The sequence below is a fragment of the Alosa sapidissima genome, chromosome 9 (genome assembly GCF_018492685.1).
Source record: "Alosa sapidissima isolate fAloSap1 chromosome 9, fAloSap1.pri, whole genome shotgun sequence".
In the NCBI taxonomy this organism is placed as follows: Eukaryota; Metazoa; Chordata; class Actinopteri; order Clupeiformes; family Clupeidae; genus Alosa; species Alosa sapidissima.
The window spans coordinates 17,407,595-17,425,740 of NC_055965.1; the positions used below are offsets into that span (position 1 = coordinate 17,407,595).

Consider the following 18,146-nt stretch of genomic DNA (forward strand, 5'->3'; position numbering starts at 1 on the left):
ATGGACGACCTAGTCCGACACTGTAATGGTAACCTGGGGAACTACAAAATAAACGGACGGACGAAGGTGAGTAACGTTAAGGGAAAATAAATCACACGTTTATTCTCACTTTCTCTGACAGTGAATGATTGACATCAATCGTGATAATTTAGTAATAATTCAGAACCATTGTGATGAAAGTAACGTTAAATGTTTGCACAAACAAATCGACCATTCCACAAAAGTTAAACTTCAAAAAGCACGCCACGTGATTGTTATTTGTCTTTCATAAAAGGTTGCTGCAACGAGAAATCAATGGGACCGTTTAATCAGGTAGCCTACTAGTCTCCAGTCACTCAATGGAGAAGGCCATTCTATTTAATACGAGTTTTTTTGAGCTTTCAAATCGCACATGGCGCATCCGTTTGACGTTATTTACCATAACCATTGAAGCGGTTGAAGGGAACACTGCGCCACGCCTATTTCGTGATAAAATAGTTAGCTGTGTAGCACACATGTAACAGCAAGAAAGACCTATGTATATTAGTCTGTATTTCACAACACTGTTCGTTGTTTTAAAACCTCTAGTAAGTGTATGCTATGGGGAGTCCTGCAATACAAAAAACAAGCTCTGGTATGTTAACTTAGTCACACACAGTTTTCAGTTTTGTACTTTCAGTTTTGTCTTTATTGACTTGTGCATTATTACTAAAGTTTATGCAGTCCATCGAGGCCTAATATTGTATCTCCTGAAGAGTGTGACTTGATCTTCAGTGGTTTAAGTATATAAATCAGTGTTAACAGAGCATAGTCTCTTTAAAATGCCACAGATACCAAGCATGAATATCTTGCATAGTTTCCATAACCTTCAGTTGGAAATAGAGATAAAAAGAGAACATCAATTAATATCTGACACAAGCGGACAGTTATCGAATGGTAGGTAGCCTGCGTGATTACATTGGCATCATGTTCTGTGTTTGGTCTGGTTCATTCAATGTCATACCAGACCGTATCCATGAAAACAGTTTCTCAGATTTCGCTTAAAGTTTGTTTACATAATGTTTAGGTCCCAAAGTGAAGACTTGTGAAATGTTTTTGTTCAATTCCAATGTTTTCATATTTTCTATGCCCTTGGATTAAAAAATGCCTTTTATTGTGAGCCATGTTTAGACATTGATATATCAAAAAGTATTACTACTAGCACGGCCAAACCAAAGATTCTAGAACAGAGCTCTGTTCTAGAATCTTTGGGCCAAACTTTGTAGGGTGGAAGATGACCATTATTCTCAGTATGACTGGACCATTAAATGTTTGTAATGCATGCCATTGATTTTATGAGGGCCCTATTCAGAGCAAAGTGCGAAAGAAAGTGATTAGGGAGTATTATAAACTACTTTTTATAATAGAGAGTGTTATAAACTAGTTTTTGTACCCACATGGCATTGACCAGTATATTGTCTGTAAATAATCATCATAGCATAGGAACATGGATAAAGTAAGGGTAAAACTAGATGTGTTAACAGATAATGTGTTTTTCAGGCTGTCAAACATAATATAAATAATCAAATATTATACAGGCCTTGGTTTTGGGACCCATTGATTCATGATATAGACAAAGTTTGTGCAAAATCTGAGACATCCTTATCTGATTTAATATGGAATGACCCTTCTATAAATCCTCAGAATTTATACTTTATCACTCTTGTTTCCAAACATTCACTGGAAATACACTTTCTGCCTGAGATTATGTTATGACATCTGACATGGCTAAGGCCTCTCCAAAACACTCTTTTTCAGGCAGGGCCATATGTTCGTCCGTTCTCTAACGACACTGTTTGTGCCAGTACTTCTGGAAGGTCAATTTTCTATTCCCTATTCCTTATGTACAGTATGTTGACAAAATTATTTAAAAACAAAGGATAATGTTACGGTAAAAAGAGTTTGACAGTGCTGAAATTTGCTTTATTTATCATGAAAAAGATATGTTGCTGTTGTGTCTACACAGTCTCCCTGAGTCATTCTCCACCAAGATGTGATGGTGTGGGAACAGAGGCCTGCTTATTGGTCTCCTTGTGCCCTTCTGTTGTTTTTGTGTGTGTGCGCGCGTGTGTGTATGTGCATGTGTGTGTTTGTGTTTGTGTTTGCGTGCGCGCGGGAGTCTGTGTGTGTGTGTGGGCGCGCGCTGGTCAGTTGTTGTCCTCATGTTACCTCAGTCCTGGCTATATGCTCCACTGAAGGTCTTCAACTCGCACTGACACACACACAAACACGCACAAACAAACACACACCATCCCTAGTGTAATTGTGCACACATAATGCACATATGCATGCATGTATGTTATGGATGGGTATGCCTATCTCTCCACACACCCATAACAAGCGTACACACACACACAGACACGCCTACCCACTGTACATGATGTACCGTACCGTTGATTCTGTCCATTATCACACCCCAGTGTACAGTCTATCAGTGTGGTGTGGGGCAACATGCTTTAATGTTGTAGCCTGATTTGGAGCTACACTATTATTGGCCCTATGCTGCCCTATCTCGCGTGCTTGTCTGTTGGGCTGCCTGTTCAAACCAACGGCTTGGAATAGCAGCAGCCTGTGTTTTGGCAGTGCCCGGCCGTTCGCAAATAGCCTTCTGCTACGCTGCTACTTCGTCCAAGATGGGTGTTCGGGCATTGCTTTGACTTTAGCTCAAGTTCACAAGCACAATAACTGTTTGCAAAACCAGATGCTACCAGTCATGTAACCTCTTACCTGCAAAAGGTTCCCCCCCCCCCCCCCCCTTTTTTTTTTCCCCAGTATGCCAGGTTGTGATCAGACTGTGATGACCTAATTTGTTGACAGAAAAATATAGATTCCATCAGAGTAGTTCATGGCATTTTTCTTTATCATAGTGGCATTTAAATATTTCAAATTAAAAGTTTGGAGCCGATATTAGAAAATGAGAGGGCCTTGACATGCATCAGACTTCAGGATCACATGCTCCTTCCTCCACTCCTCTTCTCCTTCACTCCTTCCCTTACTCTTTCACACTCTCTGTCACTCCTTCACTCACTAATTCATTCACTCTCCTAGACACAAATGCACACAAAAAGCATTCAATTATGTTCCCTATTACCAAAATGCAAATAACGATGGGGGGGGGGGGGGGTGTGTGAGCGTTTAACCTGTCCTGCGGAGAGATAGTCATCTTGGTATGAAGGCAGCATGGGGAACGCTAGTGCTAGCACGTGGCCACATGTCACACAGCTTCCGGCTGTGGTATTAGTGGTGGCCGTCATACGAACCTGTTGAACCAGCTGACCAGAAGACATATGGCTAATGAGAGGACCGGCTAACGGCCGGTTTTCGCTCTCTTGTCCACTGTGCTCTCTCTCTCTTTCTTTCTTTTTCTCTCTCTCTTCCATGTGCTTTTTTCTTTCTTTCTGTGATCTTCCTTGTATGTCTGTTTCTTGGCTGGTTTTGGCTCTCTTGTCCACTGCGTTCTCTCTCTTTTTTTCTCTCTCTCTCTCCCCCCCCCCCCCCCCCCCCCCCATGTAATTTTTTTTTTCTGTGATCTTCCTTGTATGTCTCTGTTTCTCTTTGTCTTCTATTTGTATCTCCTGGTCAGTACACATCCTATCAGTCATTCTATCTGCTGTCTCTGCCGTGGCTTTCTCTTTAGTTCATTTACATCTTACCAGACCGTTCACTTTGCTCCCTTTCTCGCTCTCTTTCCCCTCTTTCCTCCCTCCTTCTCTCACTCCCTCCCCTCTTCCCCATCTCATTCCCTGTTCTCTCTATCCCTCTCCCCCTTTCCTCTTTCTCTCGTCCCCTCTTTTCTCCCTCCCCTCTTCCCTCCCCCCTCCCTCCTCCCTCTCTATCTCCTCCTCCTTCTCCCTCTCTCTCTCTCTCTCTCTCTCTCCCCCTCCCCTCTTCCCTCTCTCTCTCCCCATCTCTCCCTCTCTCGAGTCACCCTTGGCTGTGTAATAGCAAAGTTCACACAGAGCAACAGCACATGTTTCGCTCAGCTGCAGCTGACTGAACTGAAATTTGTCGGGGCTAAAAAAGCAATATGGCATAGCAACATATTTGCTGTGTCAGAGGCTGACTAATGAAAACACTTTTATTTACGGTTTCTGTGTGTGTGTGACATGTTGGCAAGGAGAATGTGCTTTTAAGCAGGTCAGTTTTGAAGGTAAGTGTATAGAAGGACATATTGAGTTTACCCAAATTTCCTCATCCCGTGTGTGTGTGTGTGTGTGTGTGTGTGTGTGTGTGTGTGTGTATATTCACCTGTGGTCTGTGAGACAGGAAGTGCTTTGTGAGCACACCACACGTCAAGGAAGGAAGGATAAATAAAGAAAGGAAAACATATTCTCTGTGTGTGTATGAATCAGGTGCATGCATGCACTTCCCCTCGTCTAACAGATTCACACACCCATTGTAATCAGATTTAACACAGTTAAAAAGATGATTGTTACGGATAATTATGTGTGTGTGTGTGTGTGTGTGTGTGTAGTCCATTATTGTGTATCTCCAGTCCTGGCTTTTATTTAGTCATCCATTTTCCCCTCAAGTTTAGGTAGTCGTTTGCTGTGGGTGCGAGGCACGTGTGTGCATGTGCCTGTGTTTGCGTGCGTTCGTGCGCGTGTGCGTTCATGTATGCATGTTTTCAGGAGTTCATCAGGCCTTGTGATGTCCCTTGACTGATTGTGCACTTGGACAGCAATGCATTTCTCTTTTGGCCAGATAGAACAAGGTCCCACCCTCGCAGAACTAATGCCGTTTCATTCCCCAGGCCGCACAGATATCATTACTCATCCGATGTGGATTCATTGTACAGTTGCTATGATTCGATCACACTCAGTGTGTCTCAAGATGATGTAGAGATTTCACTGCCTTACCATTCTGTAGCTCAGCCCAACCATAGCTCAGGTATTCATTTGACAAGGTGCAGGACTTACTGACCACACATTACATGCATCGCTAAACTGTTCATTTCTTTGATTTTAAACTCTACTGTGTGGTATTGTGTTTTCTTTAGAAATAAAGGGTAGTTCTCAACATTATTTTTTTTAATCGGCCCACGGACATTTCGGACAAGATGCCCTTCTTCAGCGTGATATGGCGATTTCACAGAGACAGAGATTGTATTGTATTTCCTCCCATACTATATATTCCTCTATAAATCTCCTCTGAAGCACCTGGTAGATGGAGCAGGATGTTAAGAGAGACTAGTTTAATAGCCAAGTTTATCTCTGCCCATTGTCTCTCTCTCTCTCTCTCTCTCTCTCTCTCTCTCTCTCCCTCTCTCTCCCTCTCCCTCTCCCTCTCCCTCTCCCTCTCCCTCTCCCTCTCTCTCTCTCTCTCTCTCTCTCTCGCTCACTCGCTCACTCTCTCTTTCCCCCTCTCTCTCTCTTTGTTTCACACACACAGAGGAAGGATACAAAGGCGTTTTGGAAGAAGGGGAAGACCGGATCAAGTTCCGTTGTTTAGCAGTCTTTTGGAAACAAATACTTTCCTTTGGGGTGATGCACAGAGCTAGTGAGGGTGGCGGTGTCTTGAGTTATCTCGTGCCAGGGCTGGTCCTAATGTTACTTATATATATACACACACACACACACACACACACCTACCTTGGTTGTCCGCTGTGAATTGTCATAGAGAAGGTGCCACTGTGTTCTGTTTAGACAGTGAAGCCCCATTGTTTAGCAAATAATTGACTACGCTTGCTGTTCTTGCATACACTTCTGTGCGTGCCTGTGAAAGCAGATTCATTGGCTTTAGCTCATGTTGTTTGGCAGGTTGCATCAATTCTGTGGATGTGTGAGGGCGAGTGGGACAGAGGGTGAACAAGCGGAAAAAGAAAGAAGGAAAGGGTCAGTGAACTGAAGCAGTCGAGCGTGATGCGAGTTCACGCGCTATGAGTTGTGAGACTCGATGACCCCTAAAGGTCAATGGCCGTCTGACCCAAACTCCGAGAGTCATGAGCTCTCTGCCTGTCTGGCTTTTCATGTCTTTACTCACGCAAGGCACACACACACACGCACACAAACACACACACACACACACAGACACACAGACAGATGTCCCCTCAGATTCCCAGGCTCATCCTGACATGCATGCACATGTGCACAGGAGTACACATGCATCCTACGATGCCCACACACACACACACACACACACACACACACACACACACATACATATATACGTGAGCAAGTAAATGTGCATAAAGTTTCATGTAACATCTGGACTGCAATAATTACATCAGGTCATATTAGGTCACACCTTTCTGTGGAAACAATCTCTGGATATCAAGCAGTGGGATCCTTGATAAAGCTCTTCAATCAAAACTAATATAACAATGGCTGGCTAAGATTGTCGAATTGTACTTCAAACAAAATGTATTAGACCCTATTTTTCTGGAAGCATCTTTGGAAAGTCAGGAAGGGTAGGACATCCTGCATAAATCAAATGAAAATAAAAGTTGACTCTCTTATATTTAGGCTACTTCCAAGTGGTGTGCTTCAAAACAATTTGTTACTTCTTTGGAAGCACCTTTGTATCGTTTCTCTCAAATAAAATAAATATGGGTTTTCCATATTCCATTCCATTCAAGTTTGTGCTTGCTAATAATAGAAGCTGTGTGTGAGAGAGAGAACATCGGATCCCGTCTCAACACCATTTGCAAGGAATTGAAAAAATAAAGAAAACAGCCAATGGTGGTCTTCGAATGTGAAGGAGCGTTTTACCCATAAGTAGTGAGTACGGGGAGGTCTGTTACGAAACAGCAACTTTTTTGTGCTAATAATGCTAGCACATTCAGTGCCCATCTCACCCCAGCCTTCACGTGGCCCCCAGAGTCCACTGTACAGGGTGTGTGACTCACATACTCACCATGATGCAGCTCAGCACCGTCAGTCTCTCTGCTGTACCATGAGGGTAGTGCTCGGCAACCAGTTGCCCCACAGTAACACAGCCTGAGTTAGTCAAGTCTGAGTAGTAGGGCTAGTGCTAGTCTACTCTCACCAACAAGCCCGAGTTAGCAGTTGTCAGGTTTGATTAATAGTGCTAGTGCTAGTCTACTCTCACCAGCACAGATTGAGCTGGCAGTTGTCAGGTTTGATTGATAGGGCTAGTGCTAGTCTACTCTCACCAGCACAGCCTGAGCTAGCAGTAGTCATGTTTGGATTGATAGGGCTAGATCTAGTTTCCACACAGCAACACAGACTGAGGTAGCAGTAGTTGTGTTGGGTTGATAGGGCTGCATCTAGTTTCCACACAGCAACACCGCTAGAGCTAGTAGTGGTCAGGTTAGAGTCGTAAACCTAGTTGTAGTTGCATTACACCAACACAGGTCGCCACAGCCAGGTCAGAGCGGTAGATCTAGTTGTAGCCTTGATCCAAAACAACTAGCAGCTAGTGCAGCTAGCATGTAGACCTAGTTGTAGTAGCCTCACACCAGGACAACTAGCAGCTAGTGCAATTAGCACCAGAGTAGTATATTTAGTTGTAGTAGCACTGGTAATAATGTTAGCAGTAATAGCAGCAGTGGTACTTGATGTAGAAATAGTAGCTGTAGCATAAGTAGTAGTCTAATTCTCGTAGTAGCAGCAGCAGCTGAAGCTTGATTTCCATTAGTTAAAAGATTCATGAACTCCTATCTATGGGCATGCCATGCCCGGCCATGCCATGCCATATCATATATCAGGTGTAGTACAATTATTTATGTAACCCTGTATAGGTATTGGAATCAGATCGTTCCAGCTAGGTCAGTGCCCGTTTGTAAAGAGTGTCGCTTCTGTCAGCAAGGAAGCCAAAGACGCTGAAACCTGACGGACAGGAAGTGATTGATCAGGGTGTCATTAGGTCACACGCGAGAGGATTTACAGCCAGACCGGTGTGTCTGTGCGATCCCTAAAAGGTACAATGTGTGATTTGTGCTGCTGTGACAGTTAGCAGATAGTTGCGTCACCAGCTGTTTGGTTATAGGTTTTATGTTTTTCCTCTCAACAAATCAACACATTTTCACAGCCATTACAAATAGCTGTCAGATAAACTTGTCTGTTTAGACTTAAAGGATATGGTAGTAAGGATGGGAAGTTGGATACTTATCGCACTGTTAAAGCAGAGATAGTTTGCAAGTTTTAGGTCCTTTCTTGTATACCATACCACATAATAGTTTTTCACTATTACTGTTGTTCTTGCAATGCTATTACTTAGCAATAGAACTATTCTTGCAGTAGAATCATATTTATTGTATCTGTTTGATGAAGTTGTGTAAATTGTATTGGGTGATCTGTGAGGTATTAGGTGACTCCCCATCAAAGCTGGCTGATTGAGATATGTAAAATGTGAACAAAAGGAGCTGTTGACCACTGTAGCGGTAGTTGTACGTCACAATATCGTCCCTAACAATTGAATGTGCTTGGGGCCAAGCGCGGGGTCCCTTTTCAGGGCCAACTGAAAAGACATGCCTCACTAGCCTTCAACTCATCACATGGTAGCGTGGCGTCTGTGAAACCCCCCCCCCACACACACACACACACTATAATTTCAGGCGCTTGGCCACTCTTACGTATGCACTCACTCATACATACCTTTGGTTGTTTAGCATGATTCCATGTACACATAGATCCTATTTAGATTAATAAAGATAATGCTCGGAAAACGATGCTTAGTTAACCCTCGGTGTGTGCATCTGTGTCTGTATACGGTTGCTATTATCAGCCAGATTGCAGAAGGAACAGCCACTAGTGTCGTGTTTTTGCTAGTCTACGTTGGGGGATGGAGCACTGAGAATGGGGCCCGTCTCCTCGCTAATGTTGATGGGGCCTAAGGAGGACATGACCTAAGCACAGCACACACCTCTCTGTCCATCTGATCTATCTGTCCATCCAGTTATCCTTTTCTTCCTCTTTTTCTTGTTCAGTTTTTTGCACTCATCTATTCTCCTCCTATTCTTGTCACTTCTATTTATTCTATTATGTCCTTCTGCAAGAATCATGAAATCATCTCCATATATTAGCCATAATTGGATATCACAACATGGTCATTTGTCAACACAGTCCTAGATTGTTTACTTTATTTCGATGTGTCATGTTTTAGGACCACTCTTTTCACACTCTTTCTCTCATTCTCCTCCCTCTTTATTTCTGTTTAGCTGAATGTTTTTAGTGGATTTTACATTGTAAAATTGTTTGCTTTCTCTGTTCTACTTTTCTTTCTCCGCTCTCATTATAGTCAAAGTTCTTTCTTTCTTTCTTTTTCTTTCTTTCTTTCTTTCTTTCTTTCTTTCTTTCTTTCTTTTTCTCTCTCTCTCTCTCTCCTTCACTCCCTTCCTCCCTCCCTTCCTTACATTGGCTGGCTTTGGTTGGCTTTCGCTGCCCGCAGGCCTCAACCTCTGCTGACGTCCATGCAGCAGGACTCCGGAACCTCAGATCTCAGTACAGTATTATGTTTACAGCAGCGCTGCCGGAGATACTTTGGCACTGCTTCACACACTCTCTCTGTGTGTGTGTGTGTTGTGGAGATAGAGACAAGGAGAGAAACAATGTCTGTTTTTCAGTTAGCGCGCATCTTTGTGTTCGTTGTGTTTACAGGGAGTGAAGGGGAAGGGGTGAATGTATGTAAGATTTGTGTTTTTTTTTTATTTGTTTTTTTTTTTTACTGGGTGCCTGTCGGTGTGACAAAGGTGTGTGTGTGTGTGTGTGATATCTGTGTTTTCTGAGAGCTACAGAGAGCTGAGAGGTGCTTTCCTTTTGCCTTTGCACCTCCTCTTCTTTTTCCTCTTCCACCTCCCTCGCCTCCATCTATTTCTCCTCCTCCTCCTGCCTCTCATTGGTCTCCTCCTCTTCTTTCTGCTCTTCACCTCCACCTTATCTTCATCCTTTGCTTATTCTTTCCTCTTCACCTCCACCTTATCTTCCTCCCTCTCTTTCCTCTCCTCCTAATTTCCTCTCACCTCCACTTGCTCATTTACTCTTGTCCTTTATTTCCCTCACCTGCACCTTCTCCTCCTCTCCCCCTCATCTTACCTTCTCTCCACACTCTCATTCCTCTTCTATTTCTCCTCTCCTTCCTCTCCTCCTCCTCTCACGTCCTCTCCTCCCTCTCCACCCGTTGCAATCCGCAATCATCGGTGTTGTTGCAGGCCGGAGTAGTCCGAGTTCCTTTAGCGTCTCTGTTGCAAAGTCCAGAACGCTGCAAAACTTGCTTTTGCAAATGTCAATTAAAAACTGCCTGCTGTACTTGTAGTACGACGTAGTAAGACGAGACGAACACGTAAAACTTTCGGACAAACACTTTTTAAACGAACAAAACACCGTACGGTTGGGACAGAGAGAGGTCGCTGCGTGTGTACGCGCCGCCATCTTGGATCAAGGTGTGCGTGTGTGTGTTATGGATTGACATTGGCACAGGTTGAAGGAGAGATTACATTTGATTACTTTAAGGTGCTTAAATTGGAGTCCTCTGCATGCTGCGTTTTAGTTAAGCCAAATTCTGCTGAAGACTGGTGCTGTATTGTCAATGCATATGCATGTACATGTTGCGTAACATTGACAAAACCATGTGATGGAAAATTAATCTTGCTTGTAGACATGCGGGCCTAGGCTGCATGAACATGAAAAGAAAGAAATGACACGGAAAATCCTAAATATTTTACTTTTTTAACATTTCAATTAGCCAACAGAACATATCCCAATGAGTTTGCAGAGCAGCGTTGTTAGTAATTTGTATCAATAAGGTTAGAAATGGATGGTCAGTTTTTAAGGATACAAACCAAATCTCTTTCCTCTGGTTTATAACAGTTAAGCCTTAGGGCCCGTCCCAATACCTCCCCTTCCCCTAGATTTTTGCCCTAACCTTCGTTTTTGTGCGTGCACGTGTAGGGGTAGGGTGTCCCATTACTTTAGGGAGCAAAGGGGAGTGCTATTTTCCCCTTAAAATCAACCCTCAAAATATAGCCAGGACCGATGCAGGCTTAAAACAAAGTGGGAGATGAAATTACCCAGGATACCGTGCAAGCTCAGCGAGCCGGCCAAATTTTTCAACCAAGATGGCTGACACCGCTGGAAAGGAACAATTGCATTGCTCATATATTTTTGCAAATAAGCATATTAAAATGTTGAAATATGTTGGAATATGTTAGTTTGATGCACATCCAAAGGACTTTCGAGTTTTGAACACTAATGTTAGAAAATATCTCACGAAGCTATCTGATGTTCATGATATCTGCCGAGTGCTTTGAGAGAGTCTGCCCATCAAATAACGTTATATATCTGATCTGGTTAGTTTCATCAATATTTAGGATGTCTGTTCCGGCGTTCTCATGAACACGAATATCTCTGTTGATTAACCAGACACAGATAAACCAACACAGCCCACACAACAGTCAACATAACTGCTGGAACCGGCATGTTCCTGAATGAAAAAAGTAGAAGGCTACTACTGCTAGACACGTCGACGCTGCGCGTGACTTAGATGAGCATGTTCGCTACGCTAATTTGCATATAGTGGTGTCCCAATTCATAGGGAAAGACTTCCCTCGTCAAGGGGACTTTACTGTCAAGGGCAATCAAAACCAAGTGGAAGTTTTAAGGGGGGAGGAATGGGATGAGCCCTTTAGTTTATTTAGTGAGCGATTGAACGAATGAGTACATGAGTGAGTATGAATGAATACATGAGGGAGGGAGAGAGAGTAAATGTGAATGAATGAATGAATCATGTAAGCTCTGCATTATATCCTTGTTGGCGTGATTGTTGTTTGTATGTTTTTATGTTTATGAAAAGGGCCAGATGGCGACAACATTGTGCTCCGTCTGCTCTGCAACTGGTAGCACCAGTTAGGGCACAGTGTTAGGGCACAGTGTTTGGGCACAGTGTTTGTACCCTTAATAGTGTGCAAGGCTATCTCTGGAAATGTATTTGGTGGATTTAACCAATGTATTAAAGTGTGTGTGTATGAGAGGTGTGTGTGTGTGGGGGGGGGGGGGGATTAGATACTCAGCAGTCTATTTTCCCTTCCTCTCTCACCCACTCTATCCCTCTTTCCCTCCACCAAGTGATAAATGTGTTTACTGCTGTTAATAGTAGCAATGAGTAGGGCCAGAGGCTGGTGTGTGTGTGGGGGGGTGCTGAGTGGGGTGTGTGTACTGCAGTGCTGGCGAGGCCGCACGCTCCGCACGTAGCCCCATCATTAACACACAGCCTGTCTGGCCAAAGTCCAACCACACACACACACACACACACACACACACACACACACACGTACACACACACACACACAAACAGCATAGTACAAGCCAGGGGTGTGTTATGGAGAGGAGTAGGGTGTTAGGGCAAATGTGCAACCTCTGAGACACACAGTGAAGTCTACACACATGCACACACAAGACAAGCAAACACACACACACACACACACACACACACACACACACACACACTCCACAAAGAAAATATATATATATATATTAAGTATATATACTTTTTTGATCCTGTGAGGGAAATTTTGGTCTCTGCATTTAACCCAATCGGTGAATTAGTGAAACACAAACAGCACACATTGAACACACAGTGAGGTGAAGCCCACACTAATCCCGGCGCAGTGAGCTGCCTGCTACAATTTTCACATCTCACATTGACTAGCACAAATTCACTGACATTCACATTCATATTTTCTTCAAATGGCTGAAACACACACACACACACACACGAGAGTACATTGCACATGCAGTAGGATGTAATGTAATGTACACCATGCATGCTTAATGGAAACCCACAGCTCTGTGTCTGCCTGCCTGCAGGCATATGTATAGAAGCACATACCTGCACAGGAACATGCACACGCTCACGTACTGCTGTTGGTCTCCGACTCTCTGACCCGGTAATGAATCACAGGCTTAGCCTAGTGCTCATGGTCATCACGGCCTTGTTGGTCGCCAACATGGTTCAGGTATTAAGCACATTTTTTGCCATCTTTTTGTGATCTGTTCACATGAGGCGGCATTTTGGGGAGCCAGAAGGCAGGATCAGCTATAGTAAATTAAATTGTGACGTGCAACAGGGGGTGTGTAGAGTGATAGTCGTAGGCCTTATTATGCGTGCGTGGCGCTTCAGATACAGCAGGTATGTGATTTCAAAAACCATAACGGGAGAACCGACTGCACTTTGGTTAGCTTGCATTTGCTTTGCTGTTGCTGTTAGAATGTTAGATTCTTGCGATAGATGTCTTTAGACAATAAAAAGTAATTTGGAAGGGAAATTGAAGAGAAGAGTTGCCCTTGCGTTCGCCGTGATTTCCTTTTGAAAATTAGAGGTTCACAGGCTACTGTGGCCTTGGTCAGTGGCGCCGCCAGCTGTAATCCTGTACGCACTGTGCGTACGATTTATTCATGAAATCATTCAATATTACAACAATAAAAAATAGCTTGTGTATTGTCTTAATTGAAACATGCTTCGCACACTAATGATAGCCTAGGGCAAAGAGAATGGACATCTCAACATAAGGATACATTAGAAGATGATGATTGGTGTAAACTTTGTCACACAACGTGATGAGCAGTTCTGGCGCTTAAAATCGCAACGTTCCATTCAGTCATAAATCATTTAAGCGTAGGCCTAGTGCTTGTCATGAAAAGAAAACAGCAGCTTAATATTTTTCAGGTGTTTAACAGTAGGCCTGGAGTCTTTGTGAATTTATAGATTGACATAATGTGCTGTCTCGGCTATTGCTGCTTTTGATCAGTTAGATTTTTTTGCAATCTCCTGTGGTGGGCTGGACATAGCATCGAAATGCCCGCCCAGATTCCCCTTTCCGCCTTGACCCAGAGCTTGGTAGTAAATTTGGCGAGACACTTTGTCCCGCCGTTCCGCCTCGGTCTATGTGAAAGGGACAGTCGTTCCGCGATTCTGGTACATAAAATCGCGGCGATTTCGCCAGTGTGAAAGGGCCTACAGTCTTAAGCAGCGTCGGCATGCTTCAGATATTCCTTTGGATCCAACGTTCTTGTTCAACTGCCCCGTCAGAAAAAGGCCCAAAACATCTTTAAATGATAAAAACAGCTAAATTATAACAGAATGTATAACTACTTATAACTAAATTATAACTTTTAATAAAATAACTTTAGGAAAAAGAAAAAGACAATGTAAAGCCTGAGGGGGGGATGCATTTGGAAATGCTCTCTCTCTGAGGATACACAGGGACACCTATGGATGGATATGTTATCGCCACATTTTCAGTATTTCTTGTTTTTTAACAGTTAACACACACACACACACACACACACACACACACACAATCATATTATCAATCACAAACAGGCGTCATTCAGGACCATTTATCAAAGGCTTTTCTCGACTTACACGCGCACACACAAACGCACACACTCATGCAGACACACGCAATCATATCAGCGCTTTCATACACCTGGCATTCATGCCCACTTGTGAAAGGTCGGCCACGGCACGGCTGCTGCCCGCCACCTCTGACACCGCCAGCACCAGGGCTGCCCGCCTCACTGCCCGTTTGTTTTGGCAGCGGCCGAGGCCCCCATGCACGCTAGTGGCTCGCTATGACGCAGATTTTACACACACACACACAAAGCACGCATACCATGCGGCCTCACCAATTCCCATGAGCTCACATGCAATGATCTCACACACACACACCACAATGGTTTCTCTCAAAATACACGCTAACTCTCATAAGTCACAATAAGGTTCTAGTGCTACACTTTATACTACATTTTCACACACAGACACACACTTTTATGGCCACATACATTTGTGAGTGTGCTGAGTATGCATCTTCTACAGACTATGTCACAGGTACACCTTTGTGTGTTAAACACCTCACTACAAAAGAGGGAGAGGCCCCTGCGTGCGTATTCATACTGTAACTGTAAACGTGTGCGTGCGTGTGTGTGTGCGTGCGTGTGCGTGTGTGCGCTCTGTTATCTCCTCTTCTCTATTCATGGGCTGTTTTCAGACGTGTCTGACAGAAGAGCACTTGCGTCACAGTCTGCTCTGACTATGACGTTGCTCTGTTGTTCTGACCTGTCTTCTCTTCTCTTCTCCTCCACACCACTTTCTCTTCATTCTTTCACTTCATTTTTTCCTTTATCTTTTTCAATCTCAGTTACTTTACTTCTCTCTTTTTTTACCCTTTTTCATTCTTGCTTGATTTCATGCTTTTCCCCTCTCCCTCTCTCTCTTTCTCTTTCTCTCTCTCCCTCCCTCCCCTCTTTCATGTTTGTGTTATGGCCTCACCACCTTACACCTGTGAACAAGAAAGCGTTGCTGACAGGACGTAGTGTTGATTAGGGTGAGTGCATTGTATAGCGTGCCAATGCAGCCCACCAACAAACACAACTCGGACGTCACCTAAACGTCTGTGCCAAGAAAATGTACACACACAAACACATACACACCCACACACACACCTCGACTTCTACCCGTATTTGCTTGTTTGCTGCTCCCCAGGATTTTTCTTCGTCTCGCGTATTGTATTGCTTGTTTTGTCCAAGTAATAATAAATAATAATGCATTTTATTTATGGCCGCCTTTCTCAACACTCAAGGTCACTTAACAAAATCAACAATAAAACACTCAATCCAAGTGTTCTATAGAAAAGGGTAAATGAGGTCCCGAAAGGCAGATTTGCTGGGGGGGTGTGGGAGGATTGGGCATGGGCTAGGGGTGTGCGATATTAAATTACCAGGTGTACATATGTTATCCAGGAGACACACTGTAAAATTACTTTTATGTAAGATCAATACTTTCTAAGATACAGCCAGTGTAGAGTTACCACAGTGCCACCTGTGGTTGTATAGAGTAACCTGTAACTCTATACAAAACATATTAATCTCAATGGTGCATTTTGCCCATGTTCAGGGTGGAAAATAGAAAAAAGAAGGGATCATGGAGAATAAAGAAAAAAATATAAAAAAACTTTGTATATTCCCACAAGGTGTTTGGGTGCTCTGAAAATGAGAACCAAAATGATTTTTCAGACTTGTGAGGTCTGCTGTTCATACCCTGAATTAATTTATGTTCTGTTCATTGCTTTTTGTGAGAGTGTTTCTACTTATCCCAATAAGGGAAATAAATCAAGAGCCTATATTGAGTACAAATATGTCTTCTGAAGGCCTAAACAGAGCCCAGCCAAAAACTCCAATACAATTTTGATCAACTTTGAGGGACAGCTATGACCATGCAGGATCATCCAGACCAAATGTGACAATTTTGTTACATACTATTCCTATTGATGTACCAGTATGCAAAATTTGAGCCTCCTACATGGTTTAGTTCTTGTGCTTTGGGCTTGTGAACTTTGACAAAAAAAAGAGGCCGAACAAAATCGACACCCCCCTCCCCCTGTGAAACTGGCTGTATCTTGGAAAGTATTGATCTTACATAAAAGTAATTTTACAGTGTGTCTCCTGGGTAACTATCTATCTATCTATCTATCTATCTACACCTGGTCATTTTTTCAGAATTTTTTGAGACCTAAGTGTGTGGAGCCCTGGTTGAATTGACGTGGAATGACCCCCATACATTCACTAAATCAGGAGGTGTAAGCAGCAGAAGCGAGAGAAGCAGGTCACATGATCGGACACACTTTTGCCTTTCAGTATTTTAATAGTTGTAAACAAAGAGCTCTTCTTATGTAAACATTTGTTAATGGACTGAAGTTCACTCTAATCTCTGCTTTCAACAAAAATGCTAAATCTCCATGGGATTTCTCGTATACATTAGCCTTAAGCCAACACATTCATTTCTATTCTGTAACTTGTAATGCTAGCCTACATGATTGCTCTTAAACATCAAAGGAAATAACTGAGATGTACTCTGTTGGTCTGCTTAGTTTAGTTTTACAGTATGTTTGAAAGGAACTTCAGCTTCAGACTTTCTCCTGGGAAACTCAACCTAATGTAGCTGGCTGGACCACGCTATTGTCACACACACAATAGGGGCAGAATGGGAAATATGTCGGTGTCATAGAATGACCATGCATTGGTTGATTTGGTTGAAAAGTCACAGGTCATTGGTTGTTATTGGAATGATGCTATTTAAAAACAATGACCTGTAAAGTAACTCGGACAGTAGGATATCGACAAATTATCGTTATCGTGTAAATCAAGATATTATTTTTTGCACCGTGAGACCATGTTTTGAATTCTTGAATTTCCCCTTGGGGATCAGTATCTATCTATCTATCTATCTATCTATCTATCTATCTATCTATCTATCTGGCACTGCATTTACATGCCGATGCCGCAGTGGCCAGTGCAACATTTTACCCCAGCTGGCAAATACAGTAGATTTGTTAATTTATTAGCCTACATTTTAATGAGTTCCCATGTTTTGTTTTACTGTAGTAGCCTCACATGCTTAGCTTCAACTGGTTAGTACCACAGGCAAGCTGAGCGATGGTGACTCACATGCTTAGCTTCAACTCGTTAGTACCACAGGCAAGCTAAGCGATGGTGACTCACATGCTTAGCTTCAACTGGTTAGTACCACAGGCAAGCTAAGCGATGGTGGCGATGGTTGCCCAGCCAACTTGCCCCTTGTTTTTTCACTTGCCCCGGGCCAGGGGGACATGTTCAACTGTTGCAGGGATAGAGCTGCACGATTTGGGGAAAAAAAATCTAATTGCGATTTTTCCGACAGGTATTGCGATTGCGATTTGCAATATTTTGGAAAGTCAATGAATTGATTCAGTTCAATATTCCAAATGTCTCTTTAATTTGTGTCACCCCGACCGACTATGAAGCTCACCAATCAGAATTTCTGTGCCCCTCACACACTACTCACACCCACCAACCAGAAGTGGCACAGTCAAGGAGGATGAAATGAATATAAAAGTCAGAAATGTGACAAAATGAACTGTGCACGATTATTTGTAGCTTTTGCGATTAGGTAATTGCGCTGGTTCATATTGCGATTGGGATAATTGTGCAGCCCTATGCAGGGAACCAGGGTCCGACCAAAAATGTGCCCAATGTGTAGCTCCTATGTTTAAGGACTCATAGGTTTTTGTTGATATGGGGTTCAACCGCCAATGAAATGACACCCCTCCCTTCTATGGTCCTTGAAGCAGCATGCTCATTGGCTGGAATAGTGTTTGATTTGGTCCCGAGCCACTGGTTCGTTTCTCCAAACTA

General features: G+C 43.2%; 1 protein-coding gene across 1 annotated transcript in view; it reads left to right on the top strand.

Moving 5' to 3' along the window:
• Window positions 1-18,146, top strand: part of egln1b (egl-9 family hypoxia-inducible factor 1b) — a 33,176-nt gene that overhangs the window by 1,090 nt on the left and 13,940 nt on the right. The window contains exon 1 of the mRNA XM_042103694.1: window positions 1-66. This exon is cut by the window's left edge and continues 1,090 nt beyond it. Coding sequence (XP_041959628.1) covers window positions 1-66 — 66 coding nt within the window. The remainder of the gene's footprint in view (window positions 67-18,146) is intronic.